The following is a 26,389-nucleotide window of genomic DNA, read 5'->3' as shown; positions in this document are numbered from 1 at the left end:
ACGATCTGTTTTGATTTGCACTTTTGCAGTTTGTAGCTTGCTGCATCAGACTTCCTGTCAGCATTCCAGAATAACGGCGGCCTACCTTGCGACACACCTGCCTCCTGCCAGCCGCCCATAGTATCCATGCCAGTAGTACTGTAACCAAAACGACTTGGTGGTTGGCTTTTCTAATGGTAAGTGACCGTAAGTCTTAATTTTTTCGTTTTATCAATTTATCATAAAAAAAACTTTTCTGACACTTTTATCAGCTATTTCACTTTCCTGTTTTACCTTGTGCTTACGCATTCGTTGAATTTATCATCAAAATTTAAGCGCTTGAATCCTACACTTATCACATTTTAACATGGTAGTCTTCGATTCGGACCCGATGGAAAGCATTCCCCCTCCGGAACAGGCGCTAACGCGTCAAATTTATGCCAAATGGAAATCTGACGGCTCATCCATGGAATCTGAACAGCTTCCCTCTTTCTACCGTCGTATTATGCCTAACGATAATGTGCTCCAGTTCCGTTTGCTGGAAGAGGCGCGCGGTATGGCTCTATCGAAACTGAATGCCAAAATCCTCGACAACGAAGAAATACAGGAGTTGTGGAATCTGTTCCAACAGCATGCACAGAGCTCGTCGCAGGTTAGCAATAAGCGTCAGCGTTCCTAACAATAAAATTTGTCGCATTGTCTTTGTGCGGCAGCATATTTAGCATTCAGAAATCCGTGAAATTATTCTTCTTTGATTTCTCAGCGTTTATTTTCTATTATTTCATCGGTTTCACTTTTGTTCTTGTAGAATTCCGATGCTAAAGCGGAGGAGAAGCATTATCTGACATATAAGAATTATTCCACCATTCGACGCGCATCCTCGCCCAAAGTGCAAGCATACCTCCGTCCGACCACATTCCTCGCGTTGATCTGCACGGAGAACGCCCGCGACAGCAATCTGATCCGCGTGGCGGATCTGTTCAATTTTGTGGTGCGGAAAGTCTGGCTGGAACGGACGCGGTTGGCGTTGTCGCTGTACGATCTGGAAGGGAATGGTTTCCTCAAAGAAGCGGATCTCGAGCAGTATATCGATGAGCTGATTCCCACCATTGACTCGCTGGCCCGCATGGATCCCGACTTTAAAAAGTTTTATGTGTGCTCCGTGCTGCGCAAGTTCTTTTTCTTTCTCGATCCCGGGAAACAGGGGAAGATCAAGATCACCCGCGTATTGGGATCGACACTCATGCAGGAACTGATGGATGTAAGGTGGAGTAATTCCAGAAAGCCGATAAAGTCCACAACAGCGCTAAAGTAGATTGAGTCAAAACTGATTTGCTTTATTCTTTTTGGTTAAATATTTCGATAATGATAATTACGTAGGTTTTAGGATCCTAGGTAGTATATTAAGCAGTGGCGCGGGGTTTTCGTTCTTATGTATATTGCAACTTTTAGAGTGTTGCATTACTTACTTGATAACTGTAAGGTACGCCACTTACTGTATGCCAGGAGGCGCTTTTGAAAAGCAGTTTGTGGAATTACCAAAACAGCTGCGCATTGGGCAACCCCTGCAGGTTTGGTGTTTTTTCGATTTGTTCAAATTCATACAATCCGTGCGTACCACAGCTTAAAAAATGCAGAAAAAAAAGTTAAGTTTGAAAACGAAAAGTTTATAAGTAAAACGTTTTGATAGAAACGTTTGATTTGCGATTTAAGAGAATTTCGTTCAGCATGGAGGTCTACGAGGCGGTTTGCCATAGACCCCTATGCTGAACGAAATTCTCTTTAATCAAATCAAACGTTCTTTCAAAACGTTTTACTATAAACTTTTCGTTTTCAAACTTTCTTTTCTGTATTTTTACGGATATAATTGAACAAATCAAACCAAAACCAAGTTGCCAACTGTTTTAATAACCCTTTTCAAAAGCAACATGGCTAATTAAGTGGCGTACCTGTAAGTTGTTGAAAACTTTTTTGGATTCCTTAAAGAATTCTGTAACATGTTTGTTTGAATTTAAATAGTGCTTGGTAAGAAACCCATTCGCCGGTAAACAGTACGAATAAAATAGTAGTTGCTGGTGAACTTTTAAGCCGTGCTGGAAATACCTACGTACATAGGCTAACATAGCCCATAGAAGTATTACGGGAATTTGGTTGTTTTTTTAATGTTTAAATTCTAACGACTACGTAGGGTGTCAGCGCGTGCATTTTTTGTTAATATAATTGGGTGGCTATTGCCAATAAAACGGTGTATTTACGTGCAAACATTGATGTACTGTTTGTCGAATTGGCTAATAGGTATGTTTAGATATCCTGTAATTATGAAGTCCGGTTTTATTAATCGTTCATTTCTCCCTTAAAAGTCGGAAGTTACGTTTGAAAAAACTGTAGTTAACTCACACTACCGTTTTGGCTGTTTTGAGTGTAGCGTTGTAACGTAACTGTCTGTTACTGTATCGCGCATTTGTTTTACTGTCGTTATAGATTAATCGTCATTCGTGGTGTGTTCGTAGTACATTGGCTTTAGTTCAACGCTCCTCTACGATAGCGCAAAGAAGTTGTGTCTCAACTTTATGAAAAAAATGGAAAGTTTTTCCTACATTTTTTTCTAGGTTCGAGAATCTGGCGAGAAGCCAGATAAGAAGAACTGGTTTACACTGGAAGCCAGTATGGACACATACAACGACTATCTGTCTCTGGACCGGAAGCGCAACGGGCTTTTATCGCGGGAAGAATTCGTCCACTATCCCAAAGCCAGTTTGACGGAAGCTTTTGTGCGGAGAGTGTACGAAGAATGTTTGACGTATGAAGGCGAGATGGACTACAAAACCTTCCTGGACGTGGTGCTGGCACTGGGCAACAAAAACGAAGCACCGGCGGTGCGGTTTCTCTTCCGGATCCTGGATGTCAACCACCAAGGCGCTATCGACCGCCAGACAATTTACTATTTTTATAAAGATATACAAAAGCTCCTACTAATGGATAATGTGCATCCGCCGACGTTTGCGGATGTCGTCGCGGAGATTTTCGATATGGTAAGCGCAGAATTTTGTCAAATTTAGACGTTCGAACCAAGGAAAACGTAGTAGTATATTTTGTTAATAATATGAAAAATTCAAATTTTATGGCGCGTATCGTGATGGCATTTGGCACCAAACTCGCCTTGCAAACATGAAGTGACGTAGAAGGAGAGCGTGTACAATGAACGATTAGCTTTGCTTTCCCTCGTTTCAAAATTTGCAGCTAGTAACAGTGATGTTTGTGTTTTGTTGTGTTACTAATTTACTGCGCGTTGCAGGTGCCCAGTCGACGATACGGATGGATAACCCTTCCCGAATTGATCCACAGTCGTTTGGGCGGGACTGTTGTCGGTTTGCTGATCGATAAGGACTGCTTTCTGGCGTATGAATTTCGTGAGCAGCAGCTGGCATCGCCGACTTAGTTGTTCGTTCCGTGTAATTAGCAGTACTGTCTCCGTATATCTGTGTGATATTTACGGTATTTTGATCTCCTTAAATTGCACAAATGATGTGTTGCAATCTCAGCATGTACAGCTTGGTAAAATGATGTTTTGTTTGTAAAACAGTTCCTTAATATTGTGAGTTATCTTAAATATCTTGAGAGGTGTGATTCTGTGGGTCAGTCAGCGCCCTTATTCAATGAAACCAAAATGTTTCGATTCACTAGAAGTATGTATGTTGTAGCTCAAACAATCTAATATTCACTAATTATAAGTAGTTGGAAGTTGGAACACATTTTTACCTAGTAGTACACATTTTTTGGAACTTCTTTCACTAATCAAGCCGTCTAATACCTTATATCTATATACCTTTTTAGACCAGTTTAGTGCTTATAATTATAACGCAGCGGTACTTCACGCTTTTTAAGCAATTACTGTTCAACCGCGCGAGCCGCGTAAGGCTTGCACACAGCAATAAGTAATTTGATATCTCCCAATTCATCTAAAATTTTATATATTGTATACGTAATGTATTACTTACATATAAATACTGTATTATACACAAATTCACGTGAAACTGATTTTCGAGGTGTTTGTTTGTTATTTCGAAATGCATGCACGCTTTTATGTTGTAAAGTATACTGCAATGTGGTGATAGTGGGTGTGGCATGATTATAATAATTAGTACGAAATTAAGTTTATAATTATCTATGTTACTCACTTTTTATACAGTATGTACAGTACAGTACGGTGTATTGTTAAAGTGCATTAATACTCGCATACACAGTATTAACGATAACAGTGGCGAATTTAAGGGGGTGCTCCCGGGGCTAATGCCCCCCCGTAACTCGGACGTCAAAAAAATTCTTAAGAGGGGGGTACGTTGCGAATTTTTTTACGCCCGAGGTCGCCGAAAACGCGAGAGAATACTCCCCCCTTTGGTGTGAGTTCTCTAGCCCCCCCCCCCGTCCGAACCCGCCTAGATTCGCCACTGAACGATAAAACCAGTACAGGTAAAACGAGTACAGATTGTACACGTACCGCATTAATTTTCATAAACTCTTCAGTCTTGAGCTCGTATCTATATAAGGACGCTCTGTCCGCATTGTTCATCATATAAACTGTGGTTGATACTAAGTCTTGAGATCCATTGTGCGCGAATCAAATCCCATGGTCGGCCGCACATTTGTGTCACAACTTTGAGCTGACCGCCTGATTGTCGTCATTTCACCGCCTCGATCAGTTAAATGACAATGAAAATGGACGATTCATAAACTGGTTTAGCTCATTGTCCGCTAAACCGCGCTGCTATATATAGAAGCCTCGCGTCAGTCGCGTGTACAATTTACAAACGTGCACTAACGGGCCAATGGCTGTCCAGCTAGCAGTTAAGTTTACTTCCGGTGCCCACGGCTTAAATTCGTTGCATGCGCGTCCTGTAGCCAAGCAGTCGACAACTGACAAGTGTAATGGATTTAAGCGTTGGAAAAAGAGGCTGACCCTTTCTGTAAATATGTGATGCTGGTTGCACACAATGGTGACCTTCATAGAATATTAGCAATTCCCAGAAATTTGTAGTTTTCCCAATATGTCTGATGCATATACGAGTAATTCCCAAATCTTCAGTTCTGTGCATGATATAGTATAAAAGTTCCTTTATCTTCCGGCAACCGCATGGCGATCTCCATAGGTAGTACTGTGGAGTAGCAGGATACTGCAAGTACTTGTAAGTTGTACTTTATAATGTACCACAAACGGCTACAACAATACTTACTCTCGTGAGAGTAAGTACCTATAAAAAAAAACCTATAGATTAAAAAACCTATAGATTAATAAAAGTACTACGTACGGTACATTAAATACGAGTACGCAGTACGTACAAAAGTACCGCATTACGGTCGCGATACTTTATAATGAGACCAAGTGAGAATTATTAATTATTAATTATGGACCTGTTGGCTGTTACAATTAATAGCAATATAATTAAGTAATTTTGCTGACGTTGAACCATGCCCATGCAACCGTGGCGGCGTGGCGTAAAGTGGCTCATAATAATATTCCGGGCTACCACACAAACTGATATTCCTTGACTACTACTAATATAACAGTACTAATTAATAAGTATTGTTTGACTACTCGTAGTACTGTAGAAGTACTTACTGTAAAGTGTAAATCCCAGTCGAAGTCAGTGTGTTCCGTGGAAGCTGCGGGCCTGGCGCAGTGACGTCATGCTACGACCTTCAATTTGATCGGTTACCGGCAACGTGCCGGTTAATATGGCTGCTGGAAGACTAAGTACCCGCAGGCTCGCAGGGTAATAAAACGGCCAGATAAAAATACCTGTTGACAGCGGTCAGCGAGTAAGGTTTAATTCTGTCGAACTTCGTAGCATACGAACTACGAAGTTCGACAGAACGTACTTACAGAGACAAGCGAACCACCAGAACATCACAGTTTTGATTTCGTTACATTTATAAATACCGTGAAAATAGAAACGCAAAATGTTAACCGAAGTAGCAATTTCCATGAAAAAAGCAAAGTTGTCCGCTCTTTGTTCGTCTCTTGTTTTATTTTACCGCCTGTTGCAGGGTGTATGTAGTCATGCGGGCACGATCTTCTCATCCATACTTTACCCTGCTCAAAACCATCAGAGGATCGAAGAAAATTCTTCGATCCGCTGTTTCCTTGTATGACGTCTTCCCAGTCATACTCGTTGACCTTTACAATGCTGCTATAATAAAGCGGCATTGCTACTGTTTAAAAATTAATAACTAATAATTTGGTCTGTTTTAGTGCTGTTCGCAATACTGGCAATGATGCTCCGCCTCCAGGCTTTGTTCACTAATAAGAGGTCATGCTGTCAGCCCGCTCCTGCCACATGCACTTTTCGACTGCAGACTGCAATCGCTCAATGTCTGGCACTGCCAAGTATCTGTGTGAATTCGACAGGGCACTTGGAGACAGAAATCTCTTGTCAGTTGCTGCTGAGTTGCAGCACTGGATTATTTGCCCTTTCCAGTATAAATACCTGAAAATATCCTGAATAATTTTGTACGTACTGTTCCTATTTCCTCCTGTTTATGTGGATTCACTGGATTGTCACCGATTGTGTTGATTATGGAGTACAAATGCAGTGTACGTTGTATCGAGATGATGAATCGTTGATCACTACTTTACTTCTTTGGGTATCTGCTCATCTTACTGAGATTTTAGATGTAGTTGTAATCTCCGCTTAAAAGTTCTCTGAGCAATTTCACTCTTCGCCCGAAGTGTCCTGTAAAAGGACGTTTATTCGGCAGTTAATAATATCAGTTTTGGGTGGCTTTATAGGCTTTATTGCTTATGGCCGTCCGTTGGAAGCGTGGTTTTATTCAGTCACTTGATCGTGATGTCAGTTATTATCAACTCCCTGTACCCATTATGTATTGCTGCGGGGCATGTACAGAGATCGATCGCTTGTTTGAAGTTTTTTGTGCTGGGTGTGGAATCGAATGCTTGCGCAGGTGACACCGTACTGAAGTTGTTCTTCTTTAATGTTTAACCTTTTCTTCGCTTTTTTGAATTTCTTTCGGTACTTAGTCCACGATAGATATCAGACAGGGCAACCTTTATAATTTTACAATTCGTAAGAATAGGTAATAGAGTAAACTGCAACTGTAAACTGTAAGGTGTAATCTAGAGACTCTACGACAGCGTAGGTATATACACCACACTGTGCACTATTTCGGCTCGAATCCCGTGCTTCGTACCGAAAAAATTGATGCCTCGGGTTGTCGTAGCCCTGCCCCACGCCTTTCTGATTGGTCTCATTTTAAAATGCACCAATCAGAAAGAGAATTTAATTCCCTATCGAATGGTGTATGGTTTATCCAGAGTACCACTACATTGAGCCACTATAAACGTTGTAGACCCAGTCGCACTATACAGAAGTTGCTGTTCTGTTGCATTTATCTTTTGAACTAGGACGATTTACCACAACTTTACCAAATCCACAAGTCTGTAAACTTCATCATCTTTCGATTTCATCCAGTTTTGGGATGAAAATCTCCCCGGGAAACTCCGGATCTTGAAATAAGTGCGAACTGTGAAATCTGGTGTTTTGTACGTTAGGTTCCCTGGCAAACGGCATACTGATAAACTTGCATTTAGCGTGTCTGCCTTGCTGGAACTGATGAAACTGATACATACTTTCAAAAATTTTGAGTTGTCTAGCTTGTTGCATCTTTTCAGAATTTTGGGAAGCCACAGAACATGAGCTAAAATCGTCTGTCACGATGTTTAAGACATTAGGGCTACCGCACACGAGTTTCTGTGGCTGGCCCCATGCTTTAAGTATGCAGTGGAGATCGGCTCATATTCGGGCTGGCACGGCTAAAAATGCGGTTCCTCGTAGACCCTATTGTGGGGCGTATATTCCCATCATTCCTGCTTTCTGGAATAGAAATCTTTTCCTTTCGATTTATTCAAAAACACTAAAAAGTTTTAGATTTTTTTCTCTACAAAACAAGCCTATGTGAGATATGATTGAGGCCATACAGAAAAAGTGGCTTTTCGCTAATAGAGTCTCTAGTGTAATCACGTAATGCACGAATAAACCGTGGCCATCGTGTGGTGTGCATGCGCAATCGGGCCTCCAGTTTTCCGTTGAGCTTGCGGATGTGTGATTCCCTTTGACCGTTCCTATTCCTAAAGAAGTATGGCACCGGGCTGGTTCCGGGATGAAGGTGGATTTTGAGTGGCTGCTGCGCAGTTCATCGCGGTTGACACTGGAAAATGGAGTGAACGGTAAGGCTGTTTTTGTACAGCAATTAATTTCACAATGTCGTAAATTTTTTGGCAGTAGCATCGATCAAACGAATTGTAGGAAAAACAACAGCATTATTAAAACTTTTTAGAATTATTGAGTGCAATAAATACTGCAATTAGTAAATAATTTGTTAAAATTATGGACAACTTGTTATGTACTTCTGTCTGTTATAATAAGAAATTATTGTTTGAACGTTTTTGCGAAAATTAGTGGATTTTGTGAAGTGTTTTTTTTCGGAAGCTGCACAACAATTGCTGATTGCTTTTGAAGCGGAAATAGGAAATTGTTATCATGTATCGCTTTCGTTTTTTGTACGCCATTTTTATGGTAAAACAACCACACAGCCTAGCAGATTTGTTAGCACATGTACATCATCAGTACATGCAATATAACTGTATTATGCCGTACCTATTCGTTATCCGCCTATACTAATATGGCCTGCTTTTTTGCAGTAATCGCATCACGTATAAATTTATATTAGTTAAGCCGTATCAGCTGTGCTGTACTCTTAAACCTAAATTTCCTGCCAAATTGGTGATGATACTGTTGACAGACATTTTGGCGTTTTCTTTCGTTTCGCAGTCCGTAGCGGGATGATTGGCATGGGTTGGCGTGGCCTGACTTGTGTAGTCATGCCACGTATGGTTTGGTATTCTGTGATTGCACGTTCATGGCGCTACAGAATTTGTGTGATTTTTGAAATTTGTTACCGTTTTATGAATTCTTTTACAAATTCTTAAGATAGGATTTTAATAACAATACGATAAAACTTATTTAGGATGCTGTTATTTGAAAATGATAATTATTGTACAGATACCAGACCGAACATACCGGAAGTTCTTGCTTAGTAAAGTGGTTGTTTGCCACACCGGCTGACACAGACAGCCATGCGATTACAGTCTCCTTTTCGAATTTACAGTAAGATTTTATTTAAAAATCATATTTAATTTTCGGGTTTTTTGCCATGAAGCTGCACGTGTGTTGAAATTCAAGTGCCAGTCTGTAATGTCTTTGAGGCGACAAAAAGCCGGCATTGCTGCGTAATCAACCATTGCGACGGTATTGTAGCTGTTTGGCAAGACAGTGTTAATTAAGTTTGGCTTGCTAATTGTGTGTTGGATGATTTGTTTTCTTCTCAAATGTCGACTGTGCTGGTGGACTGAGTCCACTAGCACTGCAAAACAACTTTATGCAGTCTAAACTGCCTAATTTTACGTCTCACACAAAGAAGCACAAAAAGCAACAAAAATGCAGAGATTACAAAAGGGATATAATATTTTCTCTAACTTTGGCATTGTAAAATAAAATCTCAGTGAAATCATGATCAGTTTTCCTGTTTTTGCATCTTCGATTAGTCAGACAAGCGCTACGAAGATTTTTTGCCGCTTGCTTGTTGTCGGTGAACGTGTGTCTCTATACAGTACTTTAGATTGTGTAGCAGATTATATTGTACTAGCTTGCGATAGCTATACTGTAAATGCAAATTAAAGCCGCAGATGCAGACGACTTTGTAAAACCTTTCGAATTTTGCTGCCATTTTGGGGTTGAGCTGGTGTTGAAGGTTATAAGTATGGAGTATTCAATATACTAACTGCTTCATTAGTACATTCTCTTTATTTCCATAACGCGATAACAATATCAAGGTTCAGTTTCAATTAAACATAACAGCATTTTCTACAGTACCAATAACAGAAGCGGCATTACCTCTTTGAATAGCTAAAGAAATGTTCTGCCTTAAAAACTCGTGGCTGCGCGTTAATTCCTCTTCTGCATGAGTTGAATTGGAAACTTTAATTAGAAGCTTATCTACTTACGCTCATGCATTTTTCTGGCATGTACTGAAAATTTACTGACAATTTGAAATAGGATTAGAATACTTTGCAGTATTGTGAACGATCGAATTAATCATAAAAGGCTGGTTTGATTTGTTGGCACGTTAGCATGTCCCATAAGTCCATAACATATTCTACCTATGGTGCTGATTGTGAGAAATTACTTGGCATCCAGCGCGGAGGCGATTTGAACCGATGCGCGCAAATTTTGAATCGTGGCAGTTTTTGGACGATGGCCAATGCGAGCAGCAGTTGTCTGTAGTCGTACAACTGCAGCGATCAGATCACAAAATCAACCACTTTTGGTCGCAATCTGCAGCTCATCAACGACAAATATTATGTGCTGTATATCTATCTGCATTATTCTGTACCTATTAATTTGATTAATTTCATTTACTTTCTAGTCAAAGGGGGTTTTATACGTCTTTCGTTATTCTAGAAATAATTTTCCAATATTTTTGTTATATATCAGCGCTTACAGTTGTGGCTAATTTTTTTTAATTTATTCTACATGTACAGGGCCGTAGCGAGGTCCGTTGGATGGGGTAGGCGCAATTTGACTGCGCCATTTGCGCCCGCTTCGAAGGTCAATCTGAGCCCACTGCGCCCATAAATTTCGAAGCCTGCGCCCGTTGCGCCCGTATAAACAGCCCGCGCTTTAATACTTTAATTAATATAAATAGTTTAATTATTGTAGTTCTTGATCGCCGTACATCAGACCAAGGCACATCCGGCCAAAGTCCACTCTGCGCCACGGGCGCACGGCCAGTGGCGCCCGCTGCGCCCTTTGAAAAATCCAGAAATTTTGCACCTGTGTGCCAGTTTCGGGCGCAAATTTTATTCAAAAGTTGGCCGAGGAGGTATAGGCGCGCGCCAGTGCGCCTATACCCTCGCTACGGCCCTGTACATGTATTAGCTTGTAGTCGAATCGAAAACCGTAAGACGACAAGTACAATCTTAATCAGCACATATGTAAAACTCATGGCGCTGAAGTTTTCGTGATTCAATTGTTTAAAGAAATACTTGCTATCTGTTTACTATAGTCTGCACAGTACAAATTTCTAGCAGATTCCTTAAATAATAATGGAAGTTTATTGTCCTTTGCACGGAGCATTAGCCCCCTCTAGGCTACAGACAACAGTCGTGAAACGACATTGGAGTACAACAATGAAGATCGCAAAAACAAAACACAAAGCATTCTTCAGCAAAACACAAAAACATCAACCAAACGACTGATCAGATGCAGTAACATTAAGAGACATAGAGATGGAAATAAACATTATTTTTTCGGTTGCGATAAGTTGACGCTATATTACTGTGGAAAAAAGGGAGGGAGACGATCGCGCTGGGGTCGATGCATAAAACCAAAACCCACGTACAGCTAAATTAATTCAAATTTTCAAAAGTATTCCAAAAGAAATCGTGGGAAAAAGGAAAGCAAGGACACTTACGCACGTAATCGCCTTTCTGTACTGTACTATTTCAACTAGTCGCAGCCGTTTATGCGTAACAGTACACACTCAATAAAGTACCCATTACCTACAAGGATAGCAAAGAAAAAAGCGCAGATAAGCATTTATTTAGAGTAAAGATTGGCTTTTAAGATTTCAACCGACGGCAGCACATTCAATTTCACGGTTTCAGGGCTTCCGAAAAGGCTTTAATGTGACATAGGCTACTGGCTGCAAAGGAAGCTCGTTCCAGATGGAGGCGAGGGTGTTTATATAGGACAGGTGGTCAGTAGTCACTGTTATCCCACAAAAGGTCGTCGCGGCAGGTTTTATAGGACATGGATGTTTCATTAGACGCTCGGATGATCTTGTGTTTCCTGCAACAGACTCAAACGCAGAGACCGAAAACGTAAGAGGAGTTACGATTTGATCACCCATAGGAATCACCCGAAAGACCAATTTATACAAAACAACAGCGCTTTTTTTAAACGGCGAGTAATTAAATCATCCCATTTAAGCTCTTTTAGCCGTGCACCATAATTTAGAACATTGTTGCCGAGTCGCAAGGATTTAGTGAATCTTCTCTGGCAACGTTCTAAGAGATCAGCGGACTGTTTGAATAACGGGTGCGTGATGGAGCAACAGTAATCGATGACCGAGAGGACAAGAGACAAAAAGTCGTATGCGAGCACCGCAATCAGTATAACGGAAAATGTGATTAATGTAGCTGATTTTTCGGTTGCATTTTTTTGCTACATTTTCACTATTTAATTTAAAATTTAGTTTTCGGTCAACGAATATGCCCAAGTGTTTGACATGATCACAATTTGGAATCGTAACATTATCGATACTGTAATAATATGGGCAGACCGAGGATTTCTGTTTTGAGAAGTGAACGTGGGCAGACTTAGCAGCGTTTAGACTGAGCTTTTTGCTAGCAAGCCATTCATTGAGAGAAGTAAGATCTTCCTGCAACAGCTGACTGTCACCTGTTTCAGTAATGGGGCGAAAAATAACTACGTCATCTGCAAAAACGAGAGCGGCGCTACCGTTTTTTAATGCGCGGAGAATGAAATTTAAGACACAAATGAACAGTAGTGGCCCTAAAACTGAACCCTGCGGTACACCACTGTTAACGGGTAACGAATGAGCAAACTCATTTCCAACTGTCACACATTGTGTTCGATCTTTCAAGTAATCAGAGACCAAATGTACGATGTGACTGGGAAGATTCATTTCGATCAGCGCGTTTATGATGGATTCGTGGGAAAGCTTATCAAAAGCTTTTGAGCAGTCCAAGAATACTGCATCTACAGCAATGCCGCTTGTGTTGAAATCGTTCAAAGACTTGACAAAAAGAAATAGCTGTAGCTCAGTAGACCTTTTATGCCGGTAAGCAAACTGGTGATCCAGAAGTATTGAATTTTTGTTCAAATGTTCACGAATTAATTGATCAAGACAACGTTCAAAAATTTTTGAAACTGGGTTCAACATTGAAACTGGTCGATAGCTACCCGGCAATCTGTGATCTGCAGAGATTTTCGGTACTGCTGTTATAAACGAATGCTTCCACTTCACCGGAAACACACCTTCATTGATAGCGGCATTAAAAATTAATCTGAGCGGAGCAAGAATGCCTGGAGCAGCAATTTTCAGAAGTTTGTTAGTGATTTCGTACTTGCCACTTGAAGTTGTTACAGAAATTTTCGCAAGTTGTTCAAAATCAAAAGCTCCGAGATTTCCCACCTTTCTTCGTTGCCGCAAATTAAATTTAAATCAGAGCCAGTACAGTGCGCGTTGCAGGTCGACTGAGACTCGCGGTACAGAGCGTTCAGTAGATTAGCTTTTTCGTTATCTGTAGCTGCCGTCGTGCCATCCGGCCTTTTGAGAGGTGGCATACCGATGCGGTCATTCATCGATTTCATATACCGCCAAAATTTGGATGGATTGTTTCTGTGTGCAGTGGAAATATCAGAAAGTCTGTGTTTTCAAATTTTCTTAGCAGCACTTAATTTCTTTGACAACTTTTTCCATTTAGTTTTCAAATTCGGTAGATTTATCTGTCGGTATTTACGAAAAGCAAGATCTCTTGAATTTATTACTTTTTTAATATTTCTAGGATATTTCACTGCACCAATCCGAATTTTCACGTCACTAAATTCAAAATATGCTTTTGCTGTTTCGAGAAAAACATTTTCAAATTTATCTGCTCTTTCATTAACGTTTAAATTGCAAAATAAACTTTCCCAGTTGACAACATTTAACGCGTCGATGAACTGACCAACATTATTGCTTTCGATTTTCCATCGCTTAACAGTACGAAATTTTCTGCGATATTTCTTTAGTTTCAGAGAAAATTCAAAACCGATATGATCGTTGGTAGAGGAGGGCGGGCTGATGGGAACTGCTGGTGAAAAAAGCGAGTTGGCACTGATGAGACACAAGTCAAGACAATTGTTCTTCCTGGTTGGAAAGTTGACTAGCTGTATCATCTCGAATTCTTTGATAGCGGACAGCAGCTCACGACTGGCTGGTTTTCTTGCGGTTTTATTAGACCAATTTATGTCAGGCCGATTGAAATCACCCATGATTATGCATTTTGCTAATAGACCAAGAGAGAAATTAGAACGCAGGTGTTTAATCAGGGCAGGCACAAGATGAATACTTTTATCAGGGGGCGCATAGAAAGCAATAAAAATACGATCAATAGCACGAGACTCAACGCACAAAATTTCAAGGGAAGGAGTATTAAGCTCTGGCATGGGAAAAGCACAAAGAGATTTTCTGATAACAACAGCAACACCACCACGACCATCAGCTCTACCATTTCGAAAGACATTGTAGTTATCCAGGTCAGCAAAATCAGAACCTGTCATAAATGGTCTATCATATGTTTCAGTAAGAACGGTCACATCACTGTCCGAGCAAAACAATTTCACTTCTTCACGTTTGTTCTTGACGCTTCTGACATTACAACATCGTATGCGGATGTTCTCAAGAAGAACAGGATGTTTCGGTTGTCGACTATTTACGGTCGGGTAGCCAATATCGTTACTGGACAAATTTTCATCGTTAAGCATTGTCGAACAATTGTGGCACAGCCTGGTTGTTAATTAAAATTTCGTTAGCGTTTACCGGTTTTTTGGGAAATTTCGGTTGTAAAAGTATCGCGAATTTTTGAAGACAGAGCAATAAAAGTGGTCATACGCCGTATGGTAGTTTGTCGGAGAATAAACACCGCTATCACTACAATTTGCGCAAATGAATCGAAAATCAGCATTCTCCGTGCAGTCGTTAGTGTGATGGGATTTAGCACAAACGCACAGCGAGGGATTTTCACACTTTGTCGAAGTGTGACCGTAGGCACAACATCTAGTACATTGTGGTACGTAAACATGGTCCTCTATAGGACATCAGGACCACTGAATCATTAAGAACCGTTGGTCAGTCAGGATATTGCGAACATCCTGGCTGACCTCGAAAACTAATTGCACACGTGGATACTTCCTCTCTTTGACTGGTCAACCGGGTGACAATTTTAAGCACTGAATTGGGTGGGATGTTTACTTTAACGCGTAATTCTTTCAAGAAATCGTCATTAGACAGTGTTTTTGGGACTCGGCGAACAATAACCCTTGACGTTTTGGGTTTAGTACTGACCACATCATAACCCAAAGCTTCTGAATGGCTTTCCAAGATTGACTTACCATTTGCGGCACTGTCGGCATTCTTAAAACGAAGTAGAACACGCTTACCACCAATGGGACGGATGTCGGTCACGTTCAGATCAGCGGCACCAGCAGGGAGAGCAGTGTTGAGAGCATTGGATAGTTTGGTGAGCTCACTTGTTGTTGTGCGGGATCTGGGAGGAGGTAGTGGCTCTGTCTTCTTCGGCTGGAGGATGACTGCCGGCACAGGTTCTTTCGTGATGGCGGCATAAGTTTTTCGCGGCTTGTCGTGGTGGTCATCGGTAAGGGTGCCGGTATCTTCAACACGGGCACTAGTAAGTTGTCTTGTGCGCTCCTTTTCATGGATCAGTTCGGTTTCCGTCTTTAGGGCATTTTCATATAATCGGATGTGGTGATCTTTCAGTAAAGATGGGATTTGCATCAGGACATCTTTGTTCTTAGTGAGGATCGGGCGGAGTTTGTGATTCTTGGGTGGTAAATTTGCATACACTTCCTGCAGAATACTGGATAGTTTCTTTGCCAAATCAACAAACGGCAAATCAGACAAATCCTCTTGAACAAAACCTCCACTGTCTTCAGAATCAGGCATCATGCCTTGCAAGTGTTGTCAAAACTTTAAAGGTCACCGTAATTTACATGTCATATACTTAGTCAAGATGTTCGACTATGTATACTGTGGAATGGGCTGAATGTAGGCTAAAGGCTGCAGAGAGAAAAGTTCTAAATTTATTGGGCAGTCTGCAAGCTGTCCAAGCAAGAATGTGAGTGAGTTAAGTGAGTTAAGTGAACTCCAATTTTTAACCGCGTCGTTTTTATGTGCATTTAACACCTTCGTCATTGCATAAAACGCATAATAAACAGAAGAATTTTAATGCCAGCGGTCTTGTCCAGCCTGTTCACTCTTCAGTTAGATCATAATGTTTGACACGGAAGGAAAAAACAGCAATTTTTATAAAACACCGCAAACTTCTTTTACTATTATTTTGACTTTTGTCAGCATTGCAAGTTTTGTGAAACTTCCGCCTAGGAATGAGTGCCCGAAATCTGCGGGTATAAAATGCCTCTAGCGTTTTGGCAGTGGCTTAGGAGTCGATCGTATAATATTAATTATTGCTAGTGCCGGGTTGTTTGATTGTCCAGGAATACGCTCACAGTCGCAGGATTTCTCGGTCGGAAACTCCGAGCGATAATCGTAGAAGCTCTTGGACTAGTCTTAATCAATGGATTATAATTGCTATTAGTTCTCTGGAAAGGCCTGATCGTAAAAATAAAGTGGTTTTTAACGGTTGCTTACTGCAGTACTCAATAAATCCTCCGGTTGAAATTGTGGATAAACTTTAGAATGGCACCAGATTCGGAGGTTGTGGTTGAGTGGAGGTTGTGTTGTATACCGATAGAATGAATGTGCATGCGGCTGACATGTTTACGTAGGGATATTGCAATTTTTCGAGTACTGTAGTAGTGTAATTCATGTTTCGTTTTCGGAACACAGAACAGTGGCAGTGCCGAGGTGCTTGTCGGCATGCTGAAGTGATGCTCAGTGAGATTCGAAAATTTTATGGCGCTGTATTACTGTAGTAATTATGGAGAGGCTACTGTTTGTGTCAATGTACTCGTACATGTGCTTGTGTTTGTAGCGTAATTAAAATTAATTAATGAGATAGTTACAGATAGATATCTGTCTTAAAAGCCAGAAAACACATGAGAAAGCGGTGAACACAGAACAGTGTGATTCGCAGCAACCCTAATAACTTATGGTTGCATGATGCCGGAAACGCTGATTGTGAAAATGGATAAGTGTTCCTCTTGGGCGATAACCGCGCGAGGCGGTCAACCCTGACTGGATCTATTGTCGGGATGCCAATCTTGGTTGCATGCTCAGTACGCCACGTAGACGCATGTCTTGCAATTCGGGTAGAACGTCCAATACCTGTACAAGCGTAGAGTTAGCGCTGCCGCTATATAAACGACGGATTTTGTTGGCAGTGCGACTTGCAGTCTGATCTTCTTCCTCTTGCAGTCGAGAATTTTCGTTATTAGCGTAGTAACACAGTGACCGTAACCTTTACTCGTCTATTAATGCACCAGCCTTATTTCCTCATTCTATTTGCTCCAAATATGGCATTCGTGAGCGATGCAGCGGGAAAATTAGTTTGCGTGGCTGCCATGCCTGGGGCAGCAAATCAGGCGGGGGCTTCACTGCGAGCGATCATATTTGAATTTGATCAAGGTCAGTCAGTCGGGCTCTGGGATTTTGCCTATTGAAATTTTTGATTCTTACAAGTCGACCTTTCCGTTTTCAGTAAACGTAGTAGGTTATCTTTAATTCTCGTGTTCACAATTTTCGTTATGTAAAGGAATTTCTGTGAGGCTTAGCTTGGTCATGGCCCGTTAGCTAACTGATGTAGCGTCTCCGAGTAGTCTAAAAGTAACCTTTAGGTCTCCGCGCAGAGCATCCTGTAATCTTTACAGCTTGTTTCTTATTGACGCTGTCAGGAATTTTTCTCGAAAAAATTGATCTGGATTAGACTTATTAATTTCCGAGCGTGAATATTATCAGCGGTTGTTATGTTGCCGATGCACAGCGTGGTTGTCTGTATCAGACTGTACTGTATCTTGTAGACTGCATGTGTAAAATCTTTACAACTGTACTCTACTAGGCAGATTAATTTGTCAGTACCATTTAACCCGAGAGACTTTGTTTGCTTTTTTTTATATTTAACAATTTTAACTGTAAACTTGTCAAGTAGTGTACCAGCGCTAGCATTTTTGTTATTTGGAAGGCTGTTGCTAATAAACTATCTGTATAGAATAATTTTTCTAAATTGAGGTAAAATTAAGCTTTCGAAAAGTGTTTAAAAATCAGCTAAGTAGATGAGAAATTGTGGCTTTAACGATAAAAAATTATCATAATCCGCCATTATAATAGCAATCAAGGATGTCGAGGATGAAAGTGTAACCTTGTGGCATGTGTTGCAGACGCGGATATTCCGGAAGCTCCAGGTACGGAGGCGTTTTTAACTGCGCTCCATCTTACCGCTGATATGCGAAACCATTTCGAGGGCTGGCGAAATGTTATCGGAGAAGGCCAAGCGCGCTACGTTTATCTTCGTCCGGATCACCTCATAGGCAATCAGGCCGCGCTACTCAATTCTATACGGTAAATGCACATGTATTGAATTATGGAATTTGTTTTGAAAATTATTGTGAAAACCTTATTGTTAAGAGTTATTGTTTGAAATTTACAGTGAGTAAGATAGCAGGTACTAACTTACAGCTATAGTTCTCTAATTACTCTATTACTTCGACAGTGTGGTAACAATATCAAGGCCTATTTCCGGTTTAAAAACAACGTTTACAACAGTGCCAATGACAGTCAGACATTTCCTCATTAATTGCTCGAGATACGTTATGTATTAAATACTTAATAGTTGATACTACAAATATTGCCAGTTTGTAGCAATGCTCTTTCCGATTTTATTGATTACTGTCTTAGCTGATGTTCCCTAACCAACTTATAGGTGTCAGTACCAGCAAGTTTATTCAAACCTTTTGCGCGTAAATTCTAGTCTCTTTATGCTTATGGCAAGCTTATGGTTACTTATATCAGGTGTTGACAGTATACTGTTCTTTCCAGAGGAGTTTTGGCGGCGGGCGTAACCTGTGCCGCTGCCATGGAACGCCGACATTAATTAATCTGCTGCTGGCCACGACTACGAGTCCATTCACCATGACACTTATCATTTCCTTGAAGCTGTGATCCTGTCCATAGCCGTGTCCTTGTTCCATCCAGCTGTTTTACGTATTATAACACAGGGACAAAAATATTTCCTAATCGAAGCAAGACAGTTCTTTGCTTAACAAGAATTTTAACACTATGTTGCCCCTATATTTTATTTTGTTGGAGAAATCTGGCGGTGATTTCGTTTATTTCTCATGAGTAATTTTAGCGGTGTGTACAATATTCAGACAAACCGGACGAGTATGATTGGTTTGTGGTTTTTTTGTACTGAGTAGTTACTGATTTTCCCTCGGAAAAAATTTGGCAAGTTGATGGAATATTTTTTACTCAGGTTTCTCTGTTAACAATGCAACGGCTGTTCGACGGTATTTCTGGGAATAAAATTGTTTGTAATGAGTTTCTGTTTAGTTGTAATGTCAAGTGTTATGCTGTAAATTCTGCTGTAACCATCATCATTCTTTTAAGTATGATTTGCCTAACTTTTCAGCGCAAACGTAGGCAAGGAAAAATTATTAAGTATGTGAATCATTTTAGGGCACACTGGCCGAGTGTCGGTGCCGGCATCCCGGCCTTCTACACGCCCACTGCCGTGGCACCCCCTGATGCACGAGGGCGCGGCGCCCCATCAAGTACGGGCCCAACAAGAAGATCGACATCGCCAGCCAGACCCGCGAGTCGAAAATGTTAAACAACCGCCGCGCGGCCAAGGAGTTCAAGGACGGGATGTATGGCAATCTGGGCACCCATGCTGGTTAGTAATCAAATTCGCAAGGGATGAAAGTACATGTTTTTTTCCAACGTTTTCTTTGTTTTAATTCTTTTTGTCTTTTTTAAGTTTCTGATTTTTTATTGCTCCGCATATTGTAGTTGTTTGCCGTAATCAAACGGATTATTTTATAGTTGTGTTTGAGGAACGTCTCTCTTACTTCCAGCGAATTTATTTATTAATTCGGTATTTCATTGTGTGCGTGATAAAGAGTCAGTATTACGTGGTTGTTTCAAGCATCAGTTCCCGTGTTGCTGAAAAGGTGCTCTTACATATTATGTGAAAACTGTCATAAACATCCGAGTGAAAAGCAAAAATTGCATGCACTACAGAAACTGCCAAAGAATTAGAAATGATAGCAAAGCGTTCCGGAAGTGCTTGTTGTGACGGCCGTCATGCAAAATGGGTTTGGAGTGTTTAAAACGATATCTGAATAAATTTTTTGAATGTTGCAGCTGAGTTTTCGACACATTGGTTTAATGGTTAAACCTTTCGATAGCCACTAAATTCACAAAAGCTGCAAGCGCGGACACTATTAATTTTAACAGATGAAGTTCGTAAATACGTAATTAGTAAGTGCAGTATCGATGCAAGACTTGTGAATAGGCGATCGATCAGCTGTGAGCTGTTAGGTAGAGTTGCGGCTGGTATTCTGTGCTGGAACGTTATGTTAGCGTGATTTCGATAATAATTTTCTAGTATTCAGACAGCATTACATTTTGCAATAATTTTTTTACAAAATTCTTCTGTTTTTGTAGTGAAAACGGAATACTGGGCTGTGGTGAATGTGAATATCCACCAAGGAGCAAGTGGACGCCGATGTGATCAACGTCGGCAAGCAGACTGACGGTGTTGCCCGGGCCAGCTACTTCAGCAGCGATGAATCCTTCGCGATGATCCGCGGTGGGCACATTCACCTGACGATGCTGGACGCCCTGCAGGTGTCGAAGCGCGGCGATCTGGCCAACTGGATGATTCCGGAGAAGATGGTCAGGGGATGGGCGGCGCTATGGATCTCGTCGGCCAGTGCAGCCGGAACAAAGGTACAGTAAGTCTTCGTGGAATGGTTTAATTTTTAACGTTATATCAGTGGTGCTCATTGCTCAGCAAACTTTGCTGTCGCAGCATCGAAAAACTGCTTTCGTTGATTTGTATAATAACCATTATATCAAAAATGTCCGTGTGAACTGCATGTTTTGAAATATCTGTTTATTAAACAGTTTAAATTAACTCGTAGACACATCAATGAGGCTGGCTACATAAATGTTTGTTATCGTAGTGTTATGGCTAGAGTAGGTAATGATAGCGGTTTACGTTTCCGGTTTGGTTGCCGATGGCATAATGTCCGAAATTTCGCAAGAGAAAGATGCTCTTAATTTTACCATTTATTTTTTAAGCTTTTCGTGCAGGTGGTAAAGAGTACTAGAATAGTCGTGATGGAGCACACATCGAAGGAGAATGATCCCAAGATCCTCAACGAGTGTACATTGCCTGACCGGTAAAGGTGTCGTCGATATGATCCTCACGGAGAAGTGTGTCTTTGTCGTGGACAAGGCCTATATTAATGGAACACTGCGTCTGGCGGAACTGGCGGAGAGGTGGCGGTCGCCGATGTGATCGGCACAACGGGATGAATTTGCAGTGGATGCCAATGTGAAAACCATGGAATACAATCCCGGAGAAATAACAGATTTATTGTTTTTTTCTGGGACTGCCAGTCCGGTCATAGCAGGCGGTGGAGGTTGTTTTTTTATTGGGATCGGGTTTTATGGTTTTATATCTGTACAAGTATCTGCGCGGCGGTGGCTAATTGGTCGGATCGATGATTGCTTTTTCTCGCGCGAGACGTGATGGTTTGATAATAAACAATTCTGCCGAGAAAATTGAAACAAAATTGATGAGTTCTGTATAAGATGGCCGGATTTCGCCGGAACCAAAATTTTGCTCATGTACTGCATACAAAGTTGTAGATACATAATACATTTATAGCCGTTTGCATTCAGACCGAGCTACGGCTAGCCAGCTGTTCATCGCAGCCTAATCGTGCAGGGTATGTTCACAGCACCCAAATGTCCTCGTATTCACAATCAAATTAATTCAACTCAGCGGAATGGCATTATTAGTTATTCTACCCCACTTAAAGATTTCTGTCGGTTGTTTAAAATTATTATAATAATTAATTTGTACGGTGGTTTACATATAAGGTGGTATTTAATTTGTATGGTTTTCTTATTCGAAATAATTTCAACAGTTGTTGGGTTTTTGTGCAGGAATGAATAAAGAGCAAATAGTTCCTAACGTAGATACGTTATAGCTAGGAACATCAAATTAACAGGTGATTTAAGTACTTGAAACATGATTAAAGTGGTGTAATCGATACGATTTGTACTGGAATACTTCAACATACTGCCAACACCATAATCTGTGCGAGCAAGTACATGTATATGTTAAAGCAATTAATAATGCCAATTATTATGTTAAAGCATTTGGTAAGACTATACGAGTACAATTACGATGTAAATCATGTAATCATGAATAGAAGGCCGCCGTTTGCAGATGGATATTTCGGTTGCATGTCACTGGTGCATAACATTTAATGAATATCCCGTGAATACCTAATAATAAGTAAATGCAGTGCCGCTCTACAGTAGTATAGGCGGAACTGGTAAATGTTACAGATACTGTAGACTTTACCTGGAAGTAATAGAGATTTGATGCGAATTTATTTTCAGCGAGGAGGCAATCGTTACGTGCTAAAACTTTTGCTGCCCACCAGGCCCCATAGCTACAATACCTATGTACGAACGACAAAAGCAAAGCGTGTCTCGGAGGCTCGGTCCCTCTGTACGATACCACCTCGAACGGCATTTATAGCCACATGGCGAGATTGGCGACTGATAAGGTTAATGGTAAGGTGTGTGCTTCTATTAAAAAGTGCATCTTCGTGAACAGTAGTTCCCATAATAATTTCAAAAGGGATGAACATCTTCTAGAGGCAAATCATTATTAAAATTGATCAAGTGCAGAATATAGCGGCTAAGCGGCAGATCCTCGAAACGTCTTAAATCCAAATTATCCCAAAATGCATCATTATCATTTTCCACGGATCGTGTAAACGTGTGCCTGCAAAATTTTTACATTACATGTATACGTACTCGACTATGGCATTAACGAGATTAGCAGTGCTGCATATTTTACGCTTTTTTTGCACCGAGGAAGCTGCAATTTCGTTAATGTACGATCATGATACATAGTACCTTAGCGCTCCATTGCAGTGCATTTTATATGGTCGCACTCACCTCTTTAACAGTTTTCGAAACTTGAGCCGGCCATCTGGGTAAGGTACCGTTTCCATCATCAGCTGATGCTGCTGCTTCACTCGTTGCTTAATGGAATCTGGTGGCAGAGAATTCTCTAGAATATCCATGAAGCATCGCAGGATTTCGCCGGCATTAGCTGAACAATCAAACGACATCCTAGGAACCGTAACGTCGAGCTTTTTCGAAGAGTAAGACATCGCTAGATATTAGACGCTCATCGCGGTCAGTGGTTGGAACAGGAGACAGCGTTTACTATGGTGCAGTTAACCACCAACAACTGCCGGCAAACCGGCATAAGTACCGGCAGGCGCACTAGGCGATGACCTGTCTCAGTTGGAATAAGTTCCGAACACGCACAAGTCTTTGATCAAAAATATATAGCAGTTTAAAACTCTTTAGGGAAAATAAGAATAGATAGTGTACATGTCGGTAAAGACGCAACCGCGACACCCCGATTAATTAAAACTAGAGCTTTGGTTGAGTGCGTTATGCTGTAATCCATCATGTATCCAATGTGGTAGCCTTCCGTTTCACGAAGGCCGGAGGTTAATCTGCTTATGGCTTGAAAATCAACGGTGACACAAACATCTGTCGTTGCCCAGGAGCTAGTTAGCACTTGCTGCCATAACCGACAAACTCTGCAAATAGTTTACGTGTACAGCATGTGAAGTTTGCAGTAATTTTTTATTGTTTTCGCAGTACGTAGTCAACTCTATTTCCCGCTTGTGGTTACAAATCACCGTAATTTACTGCCCAAGTGTATGACTCGTTAATCGATCGAAGCGAAGCATGCAAAGGTTACCTATGTTCAAGCGATTAAGAAACAAGTGGTATCCGTCAATCACACTCTAACGCCACGAATCCAGATACACACATGCGCCGGTCATTAATATTATGTACCATACAAAGAAACAGCCTCGGCTTCGCCTCCGCGTTTCTTGGGTTCTCATGGCCGGTTTACGGATTGTTAACTTAGAACGGATAAATCTGAAGAGCCCGATAACAAAATTTTATAAAAAATAGATGTTTTGGTTTCGTGCAGTCGAACGCAATTACTTTGACTTTACAGATCATTTTTGTAAAATTTTCTTAGCGAAACCATCCGAATCTAATCACCGAGAGTATCACATTTACAAACTAAAAGGGCCTTTAAGACTGGACAGTGGTGCTGAATGAGTCACTTAGGACAGGCCCAGCTCTATTTTGCTCAGTAATATTGCGGTTCGATCATACGTTTACCTAACGGGCTCTGTGCACTGGATAGCTTTGGTAGCTCGGTCACCTACCTAACAGGATCTATGCAAAAGGATGCTCGGTCACTAGATCACTTAACGGAGTTTATGCGCTGGACAGTAGTGCTAGCTCGCTCATTAGATCACTTAACGGAGTTTGTGCACTGGACAGTGGTACCTCGGTCACTAGATCACTTAACGGAGTTCGTCCACTGAACAGTAGTGGTATGGTCACGCGTTCACCTAACAGGCTCTGTGCACTGGACAGTATTGGTAGCTCGGTCACCCATCTACCTAACGGGATCTATGCACTGGACAGTAGTGGTAGCTCGGTCACTAGATCACTTAACGAGTTCGTGCACTGGACAGTAGTGTTAGCTCACGTACTCACCTAGCGATTTTTTTGACGCACTCAATCACTAGGTGAGTGACTGACCGAGCTCAACCTGTCCAGTAAGAAATATCGCTAGTGGGGAGAAAAAGCTAGGTGAGGATGTGACCCTGCTACAACTACTGTCCAGTGCACAAGCCGTTAAAGGTAACAAACAAAAACCCGCTCGATGACTCACTCACCTAGAAATTCCGCTCAGTGGGCAGTTATGGTGTTTCGGTCACTCACTCGTCCAGTGATTTTTCGTATTGATTTTTATATTTGATATTTTTACATTTTTATATCGGTTGATTTTAAACGTGTTTCGAGGCTCTGGCAACACCGGTAGCGATGTTTTGAATAACGAGTGTTTGAATAAGTACAATAATTTATTTGTTTTCGGTTTAATTAGTGTGATAATTATCAATTGGTATTTTTGTATTGTATCTAGGCAAATATTTTCTAAGTTTCAAGGTGACCTTTAAGATGGGTTGGATCAATCTGGTCTTGATGCCGGCTTGATGCCGGCTCGATATTTTCATAAAAAAAACACGTGCCGGCCACTTCTGAACTATCCGGATCTAATGGTTGTCTGTTTTCCAGAAGTTTTATGGTTATAGAATCTCAAAATATGAACCGCGTAATGTAAGATCTTGTATAATAGATAGCAGTGGTTTTGCTCGATCATTTGCACCGAGCGAGCGCCCGATAACACTGCAAAGCGAACAGTTTATGAAATTTGAAAAATGTCACGCACTTAGATACTTTGAGGATAGGTCCGACTGACGAACGCTAAATCGTAGCTTCTGGTTGCGCTCGATACAAACAAGTGCACACATGTCACACTCACTGGTATCCTTACATTGACTCGGCCGGTGCCCCTACCCTATGCAGCCGCACGTGGTGGCCGCGCCCTGTGACAACGGATACGCGTACCTCGGTTACCAACACAGCACCACCCTTTAAAACTGATACGACGGAGGCCGTTTACACTTGGTATAATTTTCGTGGTGCCCTTACCCTTACGTTACAATGGTCTGTTAGTATCGAATGGAAATGTTGAAATGAAATTCGTGGAATTGCTTTTGCGTACTTATTTTGACCAAAAATTAGCTGAATATTATTATTACCGTTACTGCCGCTCCAGACGGCAGTAACTGCTTAAACCTTTCTGCTAGCGTACAACCAACTAAATTAAGAACAACAGACTATTATTTATTGAAAGAGTCACTGGGATCTGGGAATCTGGGACTGGGAATAATTACTCGCAAATGACAAAATACCCAGCGAAAACAGTACCGAGAAAGACAAAAATTATAAAATCGCTGAAAAAGTTTTGCAAATGACGGAATCAGTTCCGTGAACGTTGGAATTTATGGTACAAAGTGCATTCTACTTTCAACGAACCGTTTTGCTTTGGCCTGCGAATAGACATCCAAAATCAGAAGTATTTCGGACAGAACGTTGCACAAAAATACTTTTATGATGAACTCCCCGTTTTCTGTAAGAGTCAAAGTCAACATTAGTTTGTAAGATTAGTACAGTACATTCTGTTATTCAATAAAATTAATGTTACTACATGTACTTGTATGCTGAAAATATTCGGAAAACAAAACCGTACTGGGACAAGTAGGGCAGTTTAACTCCGGATGGAGAACTGAATGTTCACACTCCGGTTTGTACGGGCAAGTAACGCGGTTGCATTTTGTGGGAAGATTGCGGCACTCGCACATGAGAAACTGAG

General features: G+C 41.1%; 3 protein-coding genes across 7 annotated transcripts; all 3 read left to right on the top strand.

Moving 5' to 3' along the window:
* The first annotated feature begins 228 nt into the window (after nucleotides 1-228).
* Nucleotides 229-3,653, top strand: LOC129595608 (serine/threonine-protein phosphatase 2A regulatory subunit B'' subunit gamma-like). Its single transcript, XM_055492667.1, has 4 exons — nucleotides 229-631; nucleotides 788-1,240; nucleotides 2,589-3,011; nucleotides 3,275-3,653. Exons 1-4 carry the CDS (start codon nucleotides 347-349, stop codon nucleotides 3,416-3,418), a joined length of 1,305 nt encoding a protein of 434 aa, XP_055348642.1. The 5' UTR covers nucleotides 229-346; the 3' UTR covers nucleotides 3,419-3,653.
* A 2,679-nt stretch (nucleotides 3,654-6,332) lies between these two features.
* LOC129595588 (uncharacterized) lies at nucleotides 6,333-19,581 on the top strand. Of its 5 annotated transcripts, none has more exons than XM_055492639.1 (4): nucleotides 6,333-6,569; nucleotides 6,767-6,939; nucleotides 18,195-18,375; nucleotides 18,853-18,963. In XM_055492639.1, exons 1-4 carry the CDS (start codon nucleotides 6,517-6,519, stop codon nucleotides 18,905-18,907), a joined length of 462 nt encoding a protein of 153 aa, XP_055348614.1. In that variant the 5' UTR covers nucleotides 6,333-6,516; the 3' UTR covers nucleotides 18,908-18,963. The 5 variants fall into 5 exon arrangements, 4 of the variants coding, with proteins under 4 accessions (XP_055348614.1, XP_055348616.1, XP_055348617.1 ...); XM_055492641.1 differs by adding an exon at nucleotides 8,086-8,221 and having other exon boundaries at nucleotides 6,333-6,939; XM_055492642.1 differs by lacking the exon at nucleotides 6,767-6,939 and having other exon boundaries at nucleotides 6,333-6,571.
* Nucleotides 19,582-19,638: 57 nt separating this feature from the next.
* Nucleotides 19,639-21,340, top strand: LOC129595622 (succinyl-CoA:3-ketoacid-coenzyme A transferase, mitochondrial-like). Its single transcript, XM_055492680.1, is given in 7 exon segments — nucleotides 19,639-19,708; nucleotides 19,961-19,985; nucleotides 20,482-20,512; nucleotides 20,515-20,713; nucleotides 20,716-20,749; nucleotides 21,144-21,215; nucleotides 21,217-21,340. Coding segments are annotated over 7 exon segments (555 nt in total).
* Nucleotides 21,341-26,389: the final 5,049 nt, after the last annotated feature.

This window comes from Paramacrobiotus metropolitanus, unplaced genomic scaffold (assembly GCF_019649055.1).
Source record: "Paramacrobiotus metropolitanus isolate TYO unplaced genomic scaffold, Prichtersi_v1.0 Parri_scaffold0000080, whole genome shotgun sequence".
Taxonomy (NCBI): domain Eukaryota; kingdom Metazoa; phylum Tardigrada; class Eutardigrada; order Parachela; family Macrobiotidae; genus Paramacrobiotus; species Paramacrobiotus metropolitanus.
This window is presented reverse-complemented; position numbering and strand designations above follow the sequence as displayed.

What these genes read in the sequence shown, in the direction of transcription:
- LOC129595588 (XM_055492639.1), top strand. Translation starts at nt 6,517, where the DNA reads ATGTGGATTCACTGGATTGTCACCGATTGTGTTGATTATGGAGTACAA. An exon ending in GATTATGGAGTACAAATGCA is followed by an intron (nt 6,570 to 6,766) that starts GTGTACGTTGTA and finishes GTGGCTTTATAG; the next exon opens with GCTTTATTGCTTATGGCCGT. An exon ending in GGAATCGAATGCTTGCGCAG is followed by an intron (nt 6,940 to 18,194) that starts GTGACACCGTAC and finishes CATGTGTTGCAG; the next exon opens with ACGCGGATATTCCGGAAGCT.
- LOC129595608 (XM_055492667.1), top strand. Translation starts at nt 347, where the DNA reads ATGGTAGTCTTCGATTCGGACCCGATGGAAAGCATTCCCCCTCCGGAA. An exon ending in ATGCACAGAGCTCGTCGCAG is followed by an intron (nt 632 to 787) that starts GTTAGCAATAAG and finishes TTGTTCTTGTAG; the next exon opens with AATTCCGATGCTAAAGCGGA. An exon ending in TCGCGGAGATTTTCGATATG is followed by an intron (nt 3,012 to 3,274) that starts GTAAGCGCAGAA and finishes TGCGCGTTGCAG; the next exon opens with GTGCCCAGTCGACGATACGG.